The sequence below is a fragment of the Apiotrichum porosum genome, assembly GCF_003942205.1.
Source record: "Apiotrichum porosum strain DSM 27194 chromosome Unknown scaffold_8, whole genome shotgun sequence".
Lineage (NCBI taxonomy): Eukaryota > Fungi > Basidiomycota > Tremellomycetes > Trichosporonales > Trichosporonaceae > Apiotrichum > Apiotrichum porosum.
Window position 1 is genome coordinate 331376 of NW_021167115.1, and position 15948 is coordinate 347323.

At 61.0% G+C, this 15948-nt stretch overlaps 6 protein-coding genes across 6 annotated transcripts; 4 read left to right on the forward strand and 2 right to left on the reverse strand.

The window, feature by feature from the left end:
• Positions 1–503: 503 nt before the first annotated feature.
• On the reverse strand, positions 504–1211 carry BUD20 (Bud site selection protein 20; the record flags this gene model as incomplete). The annotated part of the gene is made up of 2 exons (XM_028624201.1): positions 504–770; positions 1038–1211. The coding sequence occupies 2 exons, from the start codon at positions 1209–1211 to the stop codon at positions 504–506; spliced, it is 441 nt and encodes a 146-aa protein (XP_028475273.1).
• A 712-nt stretch (positions 1212–1923) lies between these two features.
• Positions 1924–2995, forward strand: EHS24_008903 (uncharacterized protein; the record flags this gene model as incomplete). Its single annotated transcript, XM_028624202.1, has 2 exons — positions 1924–2489; positions 2530–2995. 2 exons carry the CDS (start codon positions 1924–1926, stop codon positions 2993–2995), a joined length of 1032 nt encoding a protein of 343 aa, XP_028475274.1.
• Positions 2996–3339: 344 nt separating this feature from the next.
• On the reverse strand, positions 3340–5104 carry EHS24_008904 (uncharacterized protein; the record flags this gene model as incomplete). Its single annotated transcript, XM_028624203.1, has 2 exons — positions 3340–4494; positions 4544–5104. The coding sequence occupies 2 exons, from the start codon at positions 5102–5104 to the stop codon at positions 3340–3342; spliced, it is 1716 nt and encodes a 571-aa protein (XP_028475275.1).
• Positions 5105–6416: 1312 nt separating this feature from the next.
• On the forward strand, positions 6417–8506 carry EHS24_008905 (uncharacterized protein; the record flags this gene model as incomplete). Its single annotated transcript, XM_028624204.1, has 5 exons — positions 6417–6496; positions 6556–6629; positions 6679–6731; positions 6827–7951; positions 7994–8506. The coding sequence occupies 5 exons, from the start codon at positions 6417–6419 to the stop codon at positions 8504–8506; spliced, it is 1845 nt and encodes a 614-aa protein (XP_028475276.1).
• Positions 8507–9014: 508 nt separating this feature from the next.
• EHS24_008906 (uncharacterized protein) lies at positions 9015–11351 on the forward strand (the record flags this gene model as incomplete). Its single annotated transcript, XM_028624205.1, has 5 exons — positions 9015–9893; positions 9945–10299; positions 10336–10890; positions 10933–11304; positions 11347–11351. 5 exons carry the CDS (start codon positions 9015–9017, stop codon positions 11349–11351), a joined length of 2166 nt encoding a protein of 721 aa, XP_028475277.1.
• Positions 11352–13519: 2168 nt separating this feature from the next.
• On the forward strand, positions 13520–15441 carry EHS24_008907 (uncharacterized protein; the record flags this gene model as incomplete). Its single annotated transcript, XM_028624206.1, has 3 exons — positions 13520–13761; positions 14231–14941; positions 14988–15441. 3 exons carry the CDS (start codon positions 13520–13522, stop codon positions 15439–15441), a joined length of 1407 nt encoding a protein of 468 aa, XP_028475278.1.
• Positions 15442–15948: the final 507 nt, after the last annotated feature.

Genomic DNA, 15948 nt, shown 5'->3' on the forward strand with positions numbered 1-15948 from the left:
GTCATAAGCATGCACGGCATGAGGTGCACACGGGGTTGGCAGAGATTGGGACATGACGTTGGGACGGGGCTGGGCGATGTCGATTGTGCATTTATCAATGTCCAGCAAGCGCGTCATCCCGCGCTACTGACAAACACCGCGCACGTTGCACCGTACGTTGCAACAATCAGAGTCAGACCAAAGCTGGGTATGCATGCGCCTTGCGCTCGTACAAACAAATGTATATATCTACGGCTGCAGCCGTCGGGTTTTTGGATGCAGCTCAGACCGGCAGCTGGCCAGCTGTCGCTGCGTGGTTGGGGGGTTGGGTTTGGGGTTGGGGTTGGGGGTGGTGTAATGCTGGAGATTGCGGAACGGGGACCCTCGGTCGCGAGCCACCTCGCTCTGGTGCTGCTCGCCGTGTCCTCTGTCTGCCGGTGTCCTCTGAGAGCACCGCACCCACGCTCGACGCAAGTCAAGTTGGCGCGCGCGCGTGACCTCGCGCTCGCCCCTCCGTCCTCCGTTTAAGCAAGGGGAGCGGCCGCCGAGTTGGGCTTGGCAATCTGCTCCGTGGCGCGGGTCTGCGCGAGGCCGGCGGTCTCAAAGCGGCGGACAACGTCCTCGACGCCGCGCTGGCGGTTGTCGACACCGCGGCCGGCGGCGCGCTCGCTCTCCTCGACGGTGTAGGCCGGGTCGCGGAGCTCCTTGAGGCGGCGCTTGTGCACCTTGCTCTTGTTGTGGGTGGTGAGGGCGACGGCCGACTCGTAGTACTTGCCGCACTCGACGCAGTACTGAGGTTGTCAGTGGCGGTTCCGATAGAAAACGAAAGGGAAAGGGCATGGAGAGGAGGGAAGTGGGAGGGAGGTGTGCAGCAAGCGAGTGCCGGGCAAGGTCACAATGAGGAGGTCACGCGAGAGCTGGTGGTCCACAACATGGCAGAGCAGCTCTCAGACCAACAGCCCCAGAACTCGCCATGAGAACCACTTCCACCCGACTCTATCCAACACCAACAACAATGCAGCATTCCAGAGCTGCCAGTGCCCGTCGTCTCCACTCACGTGCTGGCCGAGACCGGGCTTGTCCTCGTCAATGGGCTGGAGCTCGAGCTTCTTGCGGTTGTGCTCCATGTCGTGCTGGATCTGGTCGAGATCCTTTGTGCGCACACGGGTACGGGCGGCACGCTGGATGTCGCGGCGGGCGTGGTGGGTACGGGAGCGACGGAGACGGCCCATGGTGGATGGATATGCAGTGACGGGTGGGTGTGCAAACGGTCAAGACAGAACTGACCCAGCAACGGAAGATTGAAGGTTTTGGGTGGCGAGATTGGACCCGCCAGCCAAAAATTGCTGCCGCCGGCTCACTCTGGGTGGAGACACCGGCGGCGGCCGACGGTCCCACCCAGGACGCACTGCACGAGCGATGGGACCACACAAGCAGCGCGTCGTCGCCACTGTGTCTCGCTCTCATCCTTTTTATATCGCCCTCGTCATCCCTCCCTCTTGCCTTTCGCACACACTCTTTCTCCTCTGCATTGTCGTCGCCGCCGTTCATCTAGGCTCCCTTCTCTACCCGTCCCTCGCCCCTCGCCATCACCGCTCCCTTGCTGCCCAGCAGCACGCCGCTGTTCGGTTCAACCCCTGACGCCGCCGCGCCCGACGCCTGCCTCGGCTTGCGTTCATTTATTTCACGCGCCTCAAGCTCTCTCCACTGTCGTCTGGGATCACTCCCTTTGGCAGCTGACACCGGCCAGCTGGTCTAGGTGACCCCTACCTCAACCCTCTCCCACCGGCGAGCGAGTCTCCTACTCCACGCCTTTTGTTTTCCCGACCTTCTCCTCCACACTCGTTCTGAACACCCTTCCTCCCTTGCCTAAACGCCTTCTCCACACCACACCTGCAACGCGACAACACCTTCAGCGACAACGTCAACAACACCAACGCCGCGATGCTGCCGTTCCCACACTTCCTTGTCGAGGCGCTGCCGTCCTTCCCAATGTCGCACAATGCGACTCTCTTGGCGCATATTACACCCACAGAGCTCGGCGCGCCATTCTACCACATGAAGCGACAACACATGTTTGACTGGATCTCGGACAGACACCTGTCACTGTTTGCCCCCATTGCAGTGTACTGGGTTCTGTCCACCGTCTTTGAGGTGCTCGACACTGTGCAGTTGCCATACTTTGAGGCGCGTCGGATCCACGAGAGCGACGCTGTCAAGGCACGCAACCGGGCGACGTTTTGGCAGGTTATCCGCGCCGTGGTGCTGCAGCAGGCCGTGCAGACCGTGTTTGGCCTGCTCATCCTCGAGGGCGACGAGAGCGTGCTCAAGACTGAGATCAACCGCGACCACGTTGCGTCCATGGCCTACCTCGCCCCGCGTGTGGCGGACCTCGTCTTCCTTGTCCTGGGCAAGAACACTGGCCTGACGGTTCTCGACTCGTATGGCCCTCGAATCGTCAACTTTGTGTACTGGTGGGGCATCCCAACATTCCAGATGTTCTTTGCATTGTCAGTTTCGTTTTCTCCTGCAGACTGCTAACCTGCTCAGCTGCATGATCGACACCTGGCAATACTTTTTGCATCGTGCGATGCACACGTATACGACCCTGTACCGCGCCTTCCACTCGCACCACCATCGGCTGTACGTGCCCTTTGCCTTTGGTGCGCTGTACAACCACCCAATAGAGGGTCTCCTTCTGGACACTGCTGGCGCCGGCCTCGCCTCGCTGGCAACCTTTATGACTATCCGCCAGTCGACGCTGTTGTTCTTCGTCTCGACGTGGAAGACGGTCGACGACCACTGCGGCTACCGTCTCTGGTGGGACCCCTGCCAGATGCTGTTTGCCAACAATGCTGACTACCACGACATTCACCACCAGGCATACGGCATCAAGGCCAACTTTGCCCAGCCCTTCTTCACCAACTGGGACTACCTCCTCGGCACGCAGATGACCCGTGCCCAAGCGCAGGCGCGTCGCGGAAACGGCGCCGCCGCCGTCGACAAGGAGGACTAGCAACGGCAAAAGCTTGCTTTCCTGGACGCGACTTATGTGCACATTTCCTGTATCCTTCACGACCCATCCGCATAACTACCTACCTACTCCATATCAAACCCCCCAATAACTACCTTATGTCATTCGCTATCATAGTTTTCTACGATTGCCACGCCCGGGCGGTTAGTCACTGGCCCTGTACAGAACCGATGTGGCGCCACGAGACCTGAAGCAGTGGTGACACCCTTTGCCCGTCTACTGAAGAGAAGATGCAGTTGCATTGTGGGTGACAGATGCGTACAGTATGCTGAAATGCGAGAGTCTGGTTCTAAACGTATATGGACTTGTCTTCTGCCTTGGAAGCTCTACGCCTCACACACGTCCTCGTCGTCGTCTGGGAGGGCACTCTCGGGCATGTGCTCGTTCTCAGCGGTCGCCAATAAGACGACCGTGAGCACCGCCAGCCCAAAGTTCATGAGGCAGACGCGGTGCAGGCCGTTCGAGTAGGCCGCCACGGCAACCGCGCGGATATGGGGCGGGAGGGTAGGGATGATGGTCGTGGAGCGGCGGATGAGGTCGACGAGGTCCTTGTCGTCAATGCTGGCCGCGAGGTCGGCCTTGAGCGTCGCCTGCAGGACGGCACTGGCAAACGCCACACCGAGCACCTGGCCGATCGTGCGGAACATGTACGTCATGCTCGTCGCGACGGCAATCTCGCCCCGGCCTTCCTTTTGCACGTTGGTCATGAGGGCGACGAGGGTCGAGGTCAGCACGCCGGCATATCCGAACCCGCTGGGCGACTGGGCGACCCATGTGATCCACTCTGGCGAGTCGGTGTTCCACGACAGCATCATGGCGCACGACGCGGCGACAATGATACCCGAGACGACCATGGCCGGGTAGAATCGGCCCGTCTTGCGCATGACCCATCCGACGAGAAGGGATCCAAGGCCAATGAACGCCGTGTAAGGGAGGAGGTGGGCGCCGGCCGTGGTCGACGACTGCAGTCGCACGGCAGTGAAGAAGAGGGGCACGTTGTACAGGAGCGAGAACATGCACATTGCCATGGTGAGGTTGGAGAGCGCGACTGACGCCGGGGTACGGCGCGCGAGAAGCGACAGCGGGAGGACGGGGTTGAGGGCAACCCAGCCCTCGATGTAGATGAAGACAGCGGTGAAGACGACAAAGGTGGTCAAGAGGCCGGCGATCAGTGGGTCGCTCCACGCATACTCGCCACCGTCGGCCGTCTGTGCCGCCGTCTTGAGCGACACGCCCAAGAGGAGGCAGGCCACTGACACGACCAAGGCGGCCGAGCCGAGGTAGTCGATACGCTTCAGCTTGTGCACCCACGTCTCGTGCTCTTCCGACTCGGAGCGATGTCCGAGGTCGTGCGGAATGAAGAGCAGCACGAGCGCGACGGATGCCGCGAGCATGGGCACCTGTGCGCCAAACGCCACACGCCAGCCGAACTGATCGGCCGCCCACCCTCCCACCGGTCCACCAAGGGAGGCGCCGAGACCCTGCCGCGTTAATTTCTGGACAAGAAAACAGCGAGGTAACAACGCTTACAAAGAGAAGGTTGGCATAGCCTTGGAACAGGCCGCGATGGCGGAGGTCGACGAGGTCCGAGACGAGGATCGAGCCGACTGACGTGAGCCCGCCGCCGCCCACGCCGGCCAAGATGCGCGCTCCGATCAGCGCATACATGGTCGGTGCGGTGGCGCACAGGAGTGTGCCGACGGTGAAGAATGCGAGCGCGACGAGCAGCGCGTTCCTCCGTCCCAGTGCGTCCGCTAACCGACCGTACACGGGGGTGAAGCAGCACAGCGACAAGAGGTACGCCGTGCCCAGCCAACTGGACAGGTGAAGCGCCTGGAAGCTGCTGCCGATATCGGACAGCAGCGTCGCTACCACCGTACCGTCAAAGGCCGCCAGAAACGTCGCACTCCACACGCTGCCGCATGCCAGGCGGAACCGCCATGGTGGCATGCCTGCGAGGTTGTGGTGTCTGGGCTTCTTCGTGCCGCTGATCCGTGTATCTCCATTATAGGACGGGGGGAGCGATGACGAAGACGACGAGGACGACGCGACCAGCGCTGTGCGCTCGTTTGGGGTGGCGGCGGGGCTCATGGCCGAGAGAGTGAGGAGTGGAGAACGATCTCGCGGTGGTGACTTGCAGAGCCGGGCGCGTATGCAAGGTGGTGTTGTCGAAATGTGGAGGGTGGACGATGTGAAGTATCGGTTGCGGGAGAACAGACGGAAGAGAGACAGAAGAATAGATGGCGATGTATTGGATTGTGTCAACAGCCCCCCAAGTGACCGAATGTGGGCTCTCTGGGTTCCCAATTTCAGCCCCGCACAGGCGCCCGAACCCCGGCAGGCGGCCATGTCCGCGAAGTGGGCGGACCTTGCCGTTTGGCGCGTGCTTGCTTGTTGATTTACATTCGGGCACACATGTACAGTGCCGATAAGGACAGCACAGCACAACTCTGCCAGAACGCATATGCATTACTCAGCCCGCTCCCAAGCAATCAGAGGTGGCGACAGGAAAGGTCAGGAGGAAGCCGACCCAATTAATGCTGTCTCCAGTTTTGCCTAATCAAATCGCTAATCGCTTATCCCAGCCACTTCAATTCTGCCCACTTGTCACCCCCTTACACTGTTGGGCTCGCAGGCCTGGAGAGCCCGCTTGCCATACATACCTGGACGTGGAGAACCTGACGACGTTATGCTTGACTTTGTTGCCCACTGCAACTGTTTCAAAGTGCGCCTCCCACCTCACTATCTGTGATCTGTGATCTGTGAACAAGGAGGCCGATGTGGCGAACCCACTTATCTTGCGGTCCGGAAAATGCCGGTCGCAGCAGAGAGAGTGGCGTAAACAACCCTTCTGTTCAGCGAGTTTGGTACCCGAAGAAAGAAGCGCTTCCTAGTGCCTGGCGTTCACGGGCGTCTGTTCATGCGAGCACAAGGCATGGTTCTGCTGGGCCCAACCTGTTTGTCGAGCGCGGCAAGCTTGTCCATTCGACGTGCACACACACATTTTCTAATACGCCGATTGTGGCGCCCAAAAGCCGGACATTACAAACGACCTAATTGGAGGTGAAATCATGAAATCAATTGGTAAGTCACGTGGTTTTGCTATCTGGACTAATTTGATCCCGTTCGCCCTCTCCGTTGCCCGCGCCCTCCCCTGTGTGCGGGCCTGGCTGCCAAGCGACCCCATGTGGGCTTTAGCAACGTTGCCGTTGGTTTGTCGAAACATCTCTATCTAACACCACATCTCCTCTCCTCACTACACCTCCGGATCGCCCCACCCTCCCCCCCGCGTGCGCGCGCCGCACACACAGAAACTCACGGGATCGCGAATCGCGCGCTTCTCATATACCTTCCTGCGCCTTCTGCCCCCACACCCACCACATCGTCCACTTGGCGCCGGGCCATGCTGGCGCTCGACCGAGCGACTGCCGCTACTCTACTTGGGTACGCGAGCATTGGCTGCTGGCTATGTGCCCAGTTCCCGTACGTCATACTTGTGTACCCAGATCTGAAGCGGGTGTTCCTGTGCTAATGTTTGCCAGTCAAGTGGTGAAGAACTATCAGCTGAGGTCGTGTGACGGCCTGAGTTTGCCCTTCCTCATCAACTGGCTCTTTGGTTCGTGCACCCTCCACATTGACCCTCGGTACTGAACTGACCTGGCCAGGCGACCTCACAAACCTCATCGGTTGTGTTCTTACGGACCAGCTTCCCTTCCAGGTGCGTATCTATCTGGCCTTGTGGTGCCGTATGGTGCTGCCTTGGCACGCGGGCGTCTTTATACGCACGCTCGGGCTGACGCCACCCTTTTGCAGACTTACCTCGCGACGTATTTCTGTCTGGTCGACTTTACGCTCGTCTTGCAATACTACCACTACAGTCCCAAACCCAAGCCTCACGGCACACCGCGAACGTCGCCTCAGACCTCGCTCATTCTTCCAAGCCCAGCACCGCGTGTTCGCTCGGCGAGCCAGCTGCCGACCGCGTCCCCGCTCCCGCATCACGCGGTGCTCGGAAGGCCGGCCTCAGGACCAGGCCGGCGGCGCACACAGCCACCCCCTGCAAGCGGGCACCCGCATGCTATTACAGACTCGCCTATCTTTGCCCCTCCGCCAGACTCGGTCGAGGCATTGTACGCGGCGGCTCTTGACGTTGCACGCGCAGCAGAGCGCGTGTCGAACCGCCGCTCCCACTCGGGCCGCCCACGGGCAAGACACGCCGTGACTGTGCCCGTGGCAGACCACCCGTCCGATGACGCGCTCATGGAGAGCTTCCACTCGGAGCTCAGCTTGGCGTCTGCAAGCACCGACGACGACGAGGCCCACCGCCGCATGACGCAGAGCACGGGCGCACTTGATCCGCGCGGACGGACGCTGGCGCGCGCAACGGTTGCTGGTGGGATGACACCGCTAGGCGAGCAGATCGACACCCTCGACGAGCTGCCTGACTCTGGCATGCTCGAAATCCGTCCTCGTGGAGAGAGCCGTAGCCAGAGTCGAGCTCGCGCGGCGCGTGGATCCGGGCGAAGGGCGGCCGGTGTGGCCTTTATGGGTCTTGGCTTGTTGTTTTGGCACGCACCAGTGTCGACGCGTTTGAAACAACACCAGGTTGGAGAGGGTCACGTTATCGAGCGCGACGCGACTGGGGCGTCATCGCTCGCTTCGTCGTCGTCGGCTGTCGGCGGTTCGATGTCTGGAGCGTGGCAGCCTCCATGGCCTCAACACCCGCTTCCCAACCCACACCAGTACCAGTACACAACCTACGTCACCTCTGCTGGTGACCCCGACACCGCACCCGAGCCTAGCCCCCTGCCTGGCCCGGACAAGCCGCCACCGCGCCAGGAGGAGCCGATCGACATGAAGCAGCTTATCGGGCGCATCTCCGCGTGGTGCTGTACGACGCTGTACTTGACCTCCCGACTGCCTCAGATCTGGAAGAATGTAAGCTGGCGCCTTCCCACCATCATAGCTAACACCCCTCAGTTCCAGCGCAAGTCTGTCGAGGGTCTGTCCATCCTGCTCTTCGTGTTTGCCTTCCTGGGCAACGTCACCTACGTGCTCTCGATTGTCCTGGTGCCCGCCCCCGAGGGCGAGTACTCGCACTATCTCCTGCGCGCCCTGCCGTACCTCCTCGGTTCTGGCGGTACACTCATGTTTGACCTGACCATCATGGTCCAGTCGGTCGTGTACGGTTCGGCACACCCTGTGGCGACGTCGCCGCTTGACGCTCGCCACCGCCGCTCATACTCGTACGGCGCCATCCGTCGGCGCCGCACACACACCGAGGACGGCCTCGTGACGTCGTCTGTGGGGTTGCCGTCAGAGCGCCGCCCGCTCCTGCACTCGCCCGCGAGGGCGACGACAGAGCCGTGGCAGCGTCCCGCGCCGGCCCGCACGACGAGCAATGCGAGCCAGGGGAGCATGAGTGGGCTGTGGATGGCACAGTCGACCAAGCCTGGGGCAGGAGAGGTTGGGAACGGGGGAGATGGGCAATAGATGTTGTAGAATGCATGCTTTGGGCATTATATATGTGGATGGACAACGACGACGATGACCATGATGTGAGCATGTTGCGTGCATGGTTGCAAAGATGACGATTCGCCTCTGACGACCCGGTGCCACTGACGACGACGGCGGCCACAAACGAACGCGTCTGAGAAGCAACACACGCACACCCAAAATTCCCCCAACCGGTACAACCGGGGGTTCTCTCGCGTGTCTGCACTTTACACTTTATCCCATCATCCATCCATCCACAAAGGTCACTCGCTGCACGACCTTGAGCACCGTTTGCACGCAACGTATCAGCGACGAAAACCCGCGCGCGCAAGTTATACACCATCTGCAAGACCCCAACAAGCAAAGCGACCAACACACTGTATCCGGGCCACACCGTCATCGTCCCAACCCTTCCTTCCCCACATTCCCACCGGGTGCGCCAGTTTGCCACTGCACCCACTTCCACTCCCGCTTCACCCCGCTACACCCACCCACACTGCCAACGATGGACCTCGACGGCCCTCCCGAGGAGGACATTGTGTACGAGGACGACGACGAGGTCATGGCCGACGACGCCGAGGCGATGGACGCCGAGTTTGACGCCGGCGCAGGCATCAGCGAGGTTGACGAGGTTGGGGACGAGCCCGAGGGCGAGCCCGAGGCCGACATGCTTGCCATTGAGGAGGCTGGAGAGGAGGTGGAAGTTGATGAGAAGGAGGAGGATGAGGAGGAGGAGGGTGCTGGCATTGATGATGCCGTGCTTGCACCCGTGGAAGAGGAGGTTGTCATCGAGGACAACGAGGAGGGTGACGTCGTGGTGGCCGAGCCGGCTGTCAGCGCCGAGGTCCAGGTCGACGAGGTCGCTCCTCCAGCACACGAGGACGACGTGGCTGCTACTGTCGACGACCTTGCCGCCGAGGAAGAGCCAGTCGCCGACGAGGAGCCAGAGGGCGCAAGGGAGCCCGTGGCTGTTCCAGAGGGTTCCGACGGTGGCGAGCCTGCCCCCGATCACCCACCGGCCGAGTCTCACGACGACGCCGAGCAACCTCACGAGCACGCACACGAACACGCGCACGACCACGACCACGACCACGCCGAGCACGAAGACGAGTTTGAGTACTATGACGGCGACGACAACCTGCCGCCGCTCGCCCCGATTCTCATCCACACCTCGCTGGGCGCACGTGCCCTCTTTACACCTGCGGAAGAGGACGAGGCCACACCGCCCACGCTCCCCGTGTACCTTTCTGGCCGCGACGAGCTGGCCGAGGAAGGCATTCGCGCCCTCCTCACTGCGCTGCGCGCCGAACTCGCAGCAGAGGGCGTGGCCCCCGCCGGCGAGCTGGTGCTCGTCGAGAAGCAGATGGACCTCAAGATGGGCGAGGTGAGTGCAAAGGATGATGAATGATATACAATTTGCTGACATGCTGCGCAGGACGACGTCAACCTCCAGACTGTGACCCTCCTCGATCTCTTGGCCGTCCACGAGGGCTGTGGCCTGCCCACGCCTGTCCAGCTCTTTGTCACCGACGTGCCCCACCGTTTCATCACGCGTTTCGAGGCAATCAAGCACGAGGTCGAGGCTGTCGAGGCCCGCGCAAGTGCAGCTGCCAGCGCTCGTGCCAGTGCCGAGCAGGAAGAGCAAGAGCATGAAGCGCAGGGCGAGACCTCGGTGCTTGTCGACGAGGACGGAGAGGAGCCCGAATACGACGAAGAGTATGCAGCGGGCGAGGGAGAGTACTCGTACGAGGAGGGAGAGGAGGTTTATGACGAAGAAGACGAGGGTGACTGTGAGTTGTGTACTCCGCCATCTCAGCTGACAGCAGACGATGACGCCGAAGGTGAAGAAGACCACGAAGAGCCCGCTGTCGAGGCTGCCGAGGAGCAGCACGGCAAGGACCCAGAAACCCACGAGATCCCTCACGGGGAAGAGCGTGAAGACCAAGGCCACGACGAGAATGTCGAAGAAGAGGCCACGGAAGAAACTACTGCCGAGCCCTTGCCTGGAGGCGCTGCAGAGGAAGAAGAGCCCGCCGCTGAGGGCGAGGGCGAGGGCGACGAGCCTGTTCAGACAGAAGACGGTGTCAACGCTACCGACCCCGCCCCAGTCACTGAGGCCGCCGACGAGACTGAAGTAGCTGGTGATGACGCCGAGCCCGAGCCCGAGCCCGAGGTGGACGACGAGCGCGGTGACGAATTTGGCCTGGACGCTATTGGAGACGCGGCCATTGCTGCGTCTGCCGACGTTGTGACCGAGACCACCCAGCCAGAGCCCGACGCAGATGCCGAGGGTGAGGAGGAAGAAGCCCAAGCAGATGAGTACGGGATCGACAGCATCGGCGAAGCAGCCCTCGCTGCGTCTGCGTCTGCCGAAGTTGAAGGTGGGTCCATCCTCTCACGATGTACATGGCTAACAGCAACAGATGCTGCACACGAAGACCGCGCGTCACAGGCATCCACTGTTGCCGGCGACGACGTTGATGAACTCGACGCCGAGGGCGAGGAGGCAGAGGAACACGTTGACCCGTTCCTCCAGCAAGAGGATTTCCTCGAGGACGACTATGAAGACGAAGACTATGGCGAGGAGGATGCAGACGGCGAGTACCAAGACGCCGATGGCGCAGAGTACGCCGAGGAGGAGAGCGAGTACCGTGACGAAGTGGCCGAGGACACTGTCGTGTATGGAGACGCCGACGAAACGGCAGTCGACCTCGAGGGCGCCCGCTCGCCTCTTAAGCGCCCGCTCGATGATGATGAGGCTGAGGAGGGCAAGGGCAAGGTGCCACGTCTTGAAGGTGAGTTACCTTTGACACTGGTCCTGTAGCTGACTCCTTCAGCATGAGTCAACGGTTGGTCCATCCGGTGCCTCTTCGATTCGACTTGGAGATCGAGGTGCCTCTCTTGCTCTCGTCTTCAACCAACGTGCCTCCATCGGCCTCCCGTTTATCGCATTACGGGTTGCTTCAAAGCCTCTTTTTCGTGTCCCTACACATTCCATTCCGGTATTGCTCTGCTAGTATCGACCACACACATCGTTCCCCCACATCCCCGTTTACGCGGGGCACCCATTCTCAATTCTCTCATTCCCATCCCGCCATTCCACACATTTAGCTCCAACCCACAAGCCTCTCCCCCTTTCGCCACAGCTGCTGCCGCGGTGTCCGTTCCTTCGATTGGAGGTTGGTTGCCGCCGGCAACGCAGCCGGTTTGTACGCCACCAAACACCATCAAACCCACAAGATCAACTAACCCGTGGACGTCGCCTCGCCGCAACTCCCAGGTAAGTGCTAACCGCAGCCAAGAGGCCAAGCAGCGTCCGCATTGCGCGCAATGCGCGCAACAGGGGGAGGGGGGAAGGGATGGGAGAGCGTTTGGTTGGGGGACGCCGGCGGCACTGCCAAATTGCCAGAGCCCTCGTGCTCAGGAGCGGTGAGGGATCGTTACATCCGTCACAGGACAGAGTACATCCGCACCGCGACCACATGTGCGTCGTGCCAACCCTTTGCCATTCCTCTCCCCTCCACATCCCCCCACTCCCCCGTCTTGCACTCCCCTTTCTCCTGTCATATGTGTTTTTCTTCGTCCTGTCGCATGTACTTTTTTTCATATCCCGGGCATGTCATATCCTGCACACTGAAAAGCAAACCATGGCCTGCCGCCTGATGCCTGCCGACGCTGCCATTTGGTATTGTTGATTCTCGGAACCGTGCCTCGCTGCATCATCAGCCTCTGCAGCCGCCGGGTGCAGCCAGCCCGTCCATTGCCGCCTGTCCATCTGCCCATCTGCCCATCTGCCCGTCTGCCCGTCTTGCCCGTCTGCTGTCGTCCGCCTGGTGATCTGGCGACGAGACGACCACGTATGTACGTACGCAAGGTACACGGGAACTGGCGCATATGGACAAGTGTCTTGTGGCAAGCGATCAAGCGAAGGGCTGCGACGCTCGGTTCATGAAGGCGAGTTGCGAACTGTACCAATGGACGTTTTGGCAGTGCAATGTGTGGATGCCGACGGGTATGCCAGCATGCCAGCCCCACACTGCAACGTGGGGGATGGGGCATGTGTGCATGTCATTGTACACTGCCTGTGTCACTTTTGCGTGGCGTGTCGAGCACCACTGCACCACGCCACCACCAGCACATGGCCGTCGTCGAGTGTGGGGGCCGTGGGGGAGGCGGGGGCCGATAGACGCGATGTGTGGCTAGTGAGGGGGAGGCTTGAAGTCGAGACCTGGGCCCATGGCGCAGTCGAGCATTGTTGTGCAGCAGAGCGGTGTAGCGGGCAAATGTAGCGCGGGGACGTGCTGTTGCCAAGGTTATCCATATGTGTAGCCTGGGCCCATTCATACAAGCGTGCATAGCGTCCCCCCCCACACCTGCAAACAGACGACGCGACGACCGCGCGCCGCTCGCTCCCTGTGGCCAGACACGGAGAATCTAAACGTCCACATTTCAACATCATTGGCGTGAAACCCTCCGCCCACAGCCGACAAGCCTGGACAAGCTCTCTGCGGAATTTGCGCTCGCTCGCTCCCTGTGTGAGGCCTGTTTGTTGCTCCCAACATCGGCGAGTCAATGGCGCGAGGGAGCGCCAAGCAAGCGAGCGGGCGAGCGAGTAGAGGGGGTGGGGGAGCGCAGGCAGAGGACCGAGATGTGTGGGGATGAGAATAGACCGACTGTACCCACCTGCGCGTAGCGAGAGACCCCGACATGGGCGGAGGTTTGCACGGGGGTCGGGCCTGATGACTGGGAGAGAGCGAGACACGCACGACGACGTGGATGTGCGTGCGCGCGCGCAAGGTCCCATGGAAGGAAAAAAGCTTGTGACGACCCGAGCAGCACCGCCCAGCGATTCCCTTATCACAACAAAACCTTGACCATCCCCCCCGCCTTTTCAGTCCTTTCTTTCCATCCTCCCTCGCGTCTCTTCTCCAAACCACTCACCTCACCCCCACCTCACCCCTTCTCCTCCTCCCTCCCCCTCCTCCCCTCCCCTCCCCCCCTCCCCTCACCATGTTCACCCGCTTCGGCGCCACCCGCCCGCTCACGCGCCCTCTTGCGCGTTCGTATACGGCGTTTGCCAGGCCGCTGCCCGTCTCGGTTCGCCTCGCCCGTGGCATTGCGACCTCGCCGCCATGGGGTGTCAACGTGACCCAGCCCCTGGGTGTCAACCCCTCTTCGCCTCTCGGCGACGGTGGCCCCGAGGACATTCCCCACCACGGTATCAACGTCGACAAGCCCGTTCGCATGGACACGTGAGTTGTCTCCCAAGTGGCTGGCAGTATGCTACGCAGCCCGCCTTGGAGCCCATCCTTTTTTTCTCCGCGCGAGGCTGACGCTGCGTGTTCTCCCTCCCCCACCCATACAACCACGCTCCACCACGCATTGCTCCCCCTCACTTGATCTGAATCAATCCTGCTGCTCGCTGCGGCCCAAACATCCATCTTTTTACTCCACAACCCCCATAATCGACGGTGACGTCTGTGACGTCGTTTGTGCGGACCCTTATCCCCGCAACCCTCAAAATGTGTGTCAACCAAACCCTGCACCGGCCACCCACACCGGCCACCCACACCGACTCGTTGATCCCCGACCTGGTCTGCCGATCCGATCCCACCGTCTGTGGACATGCTTCTCGCCGCGTCTGGACTCTTGATCCCCTCTGATCTCCCCCGGATGGCCCATGCACTAAAAACAACAACACTCGGACCACCATGACCACAGTGCTCCTGCTCCCGAGCCCGGAAAGGACTTTGACATTGTCATGATCGGCGCCGGCAACATCATGTTTGGCAGCGACCAGGGTCCCTGGAACCACTCGTTCCGTCTCGAACACAAGCTCGGCCCCCGTCTCAAGGTCAAGGCTCTCATTGACCCCAACGTTGCGCGCGCCAAGGAGATTCTTGCTAAAAAGTGCGCCTCGTTCGTCGAGCAGGCCTACAAGGACACGATCGTGTACAAGAGCCTCGACGAGTATGCCGCTGCTCTCAAGGCCGAGGGCGGAGCCGAGCCCAAGGCCATCATTATCGGTGCTCCCCCCGCGTTCCGTGGCGGTGTCTCCAAGGGCCGCAACCTCGAGATTGACCTGATCAAGTTCTTCCCCAAGGTCGCGTACTTTATCGAAAAGCCCGTCTCGGCTGGGCCCGTCGCCGAGACCTGGGAGGTCGCCGAGGACCTGGTCAAGAACAACAACATTGTGTCTGTCGGCTACATGCTCCGCTACCTCCGCTGCGTCCAGAAGATGAAGCAGATCATCCACGAGAACAACCTCGTCGTCATGGCTACCAACGCCCGTTACTCGGCCGCCTACGAGTCGATTGACAAGCTCGCATGGTGGGACAAGTCCAAGGACATGGGCCCGGTTATCGAGCAGGGTACCCACTTTTGTGATCTGTCGCGCTACTTTGGCGGCGACGTCAACATGGACTCGGTTGTGTAAGTTGGCTCGCACGCACCCCAGATCCCCCAGCTGACACCCCAGTGCCCACTCCGTGGAGTGGTACGAGGAGCCCGGCAAGCTCTCCAAGATCCCCGTCGACGAGAGCGTGATTCCCAAGGAGGACCGCATCCCGCGTATCACCGGTGCCGTGTGGAAGTATGACAACGGCGCCGTTGGCTCGTTCACCCACACCGTCGCGCTCCAGGGCACCGCCTACGCGTGTGAGCTCGAGGTCTGGGCCGACGGCTACCACATGCGTCTCGTCGACCCGTACAACGCGCCCGTGCTCCTCATCCGCCGCCCCGGCGACGACCACGAGGAGCGCTACGCGTTCACCGACGACGACCCGTTCTTCTCTGAAATCTCCAACTTTATCGACGCCATCGAGGACGGACCCAACCCCCACATTCTCAGCAGCTACGTCGACGCCACCAAGACGTACGAGCTCACGTGGAAGATCCGTACCGCCTCGGAGGCGGCGCGTGTGACCAAGTAGACGATACGAATCCTGCGAAACCCCCAGTTGCGTAGAGTAGACGGACAACCAATACACCAAACAAACACACAAACAAACGAACAACCACCAACGGCACAGCGGGGTGAGGGCACCTCGGCTTTCGGCCAAGCCCACAGCTGTGTATTAATGATGACGCCCGTGGGGGCTTATAGAACATTCAGACTCCCACTTTCCATACGGACTATGCAAATTTGCTTCACGAAGTCTCGAGTGGACATGGTGCTGGGACGTCGTGGCTTGTAGGCTGCGCACTCCGGAGGGCAGTGGGTTGAACAATGCTGTGGTGGTTACCGGGCACCGATATCGTGCGGCTAGTGGCAGGCAGGGGGCGTAGCCACCCAGCCTCATGTATGGTGCTACTGCTTATCCTTTGTCCAAGTGGGTGCTGGTCGCCAGCAACGCGAGACGCAACAGCGGCATGTGAGTACGCGCTGCAGCTCTTTGTACGATTGTCAATTTGCCGGCCCCAGGGCGTGTCCACATGGT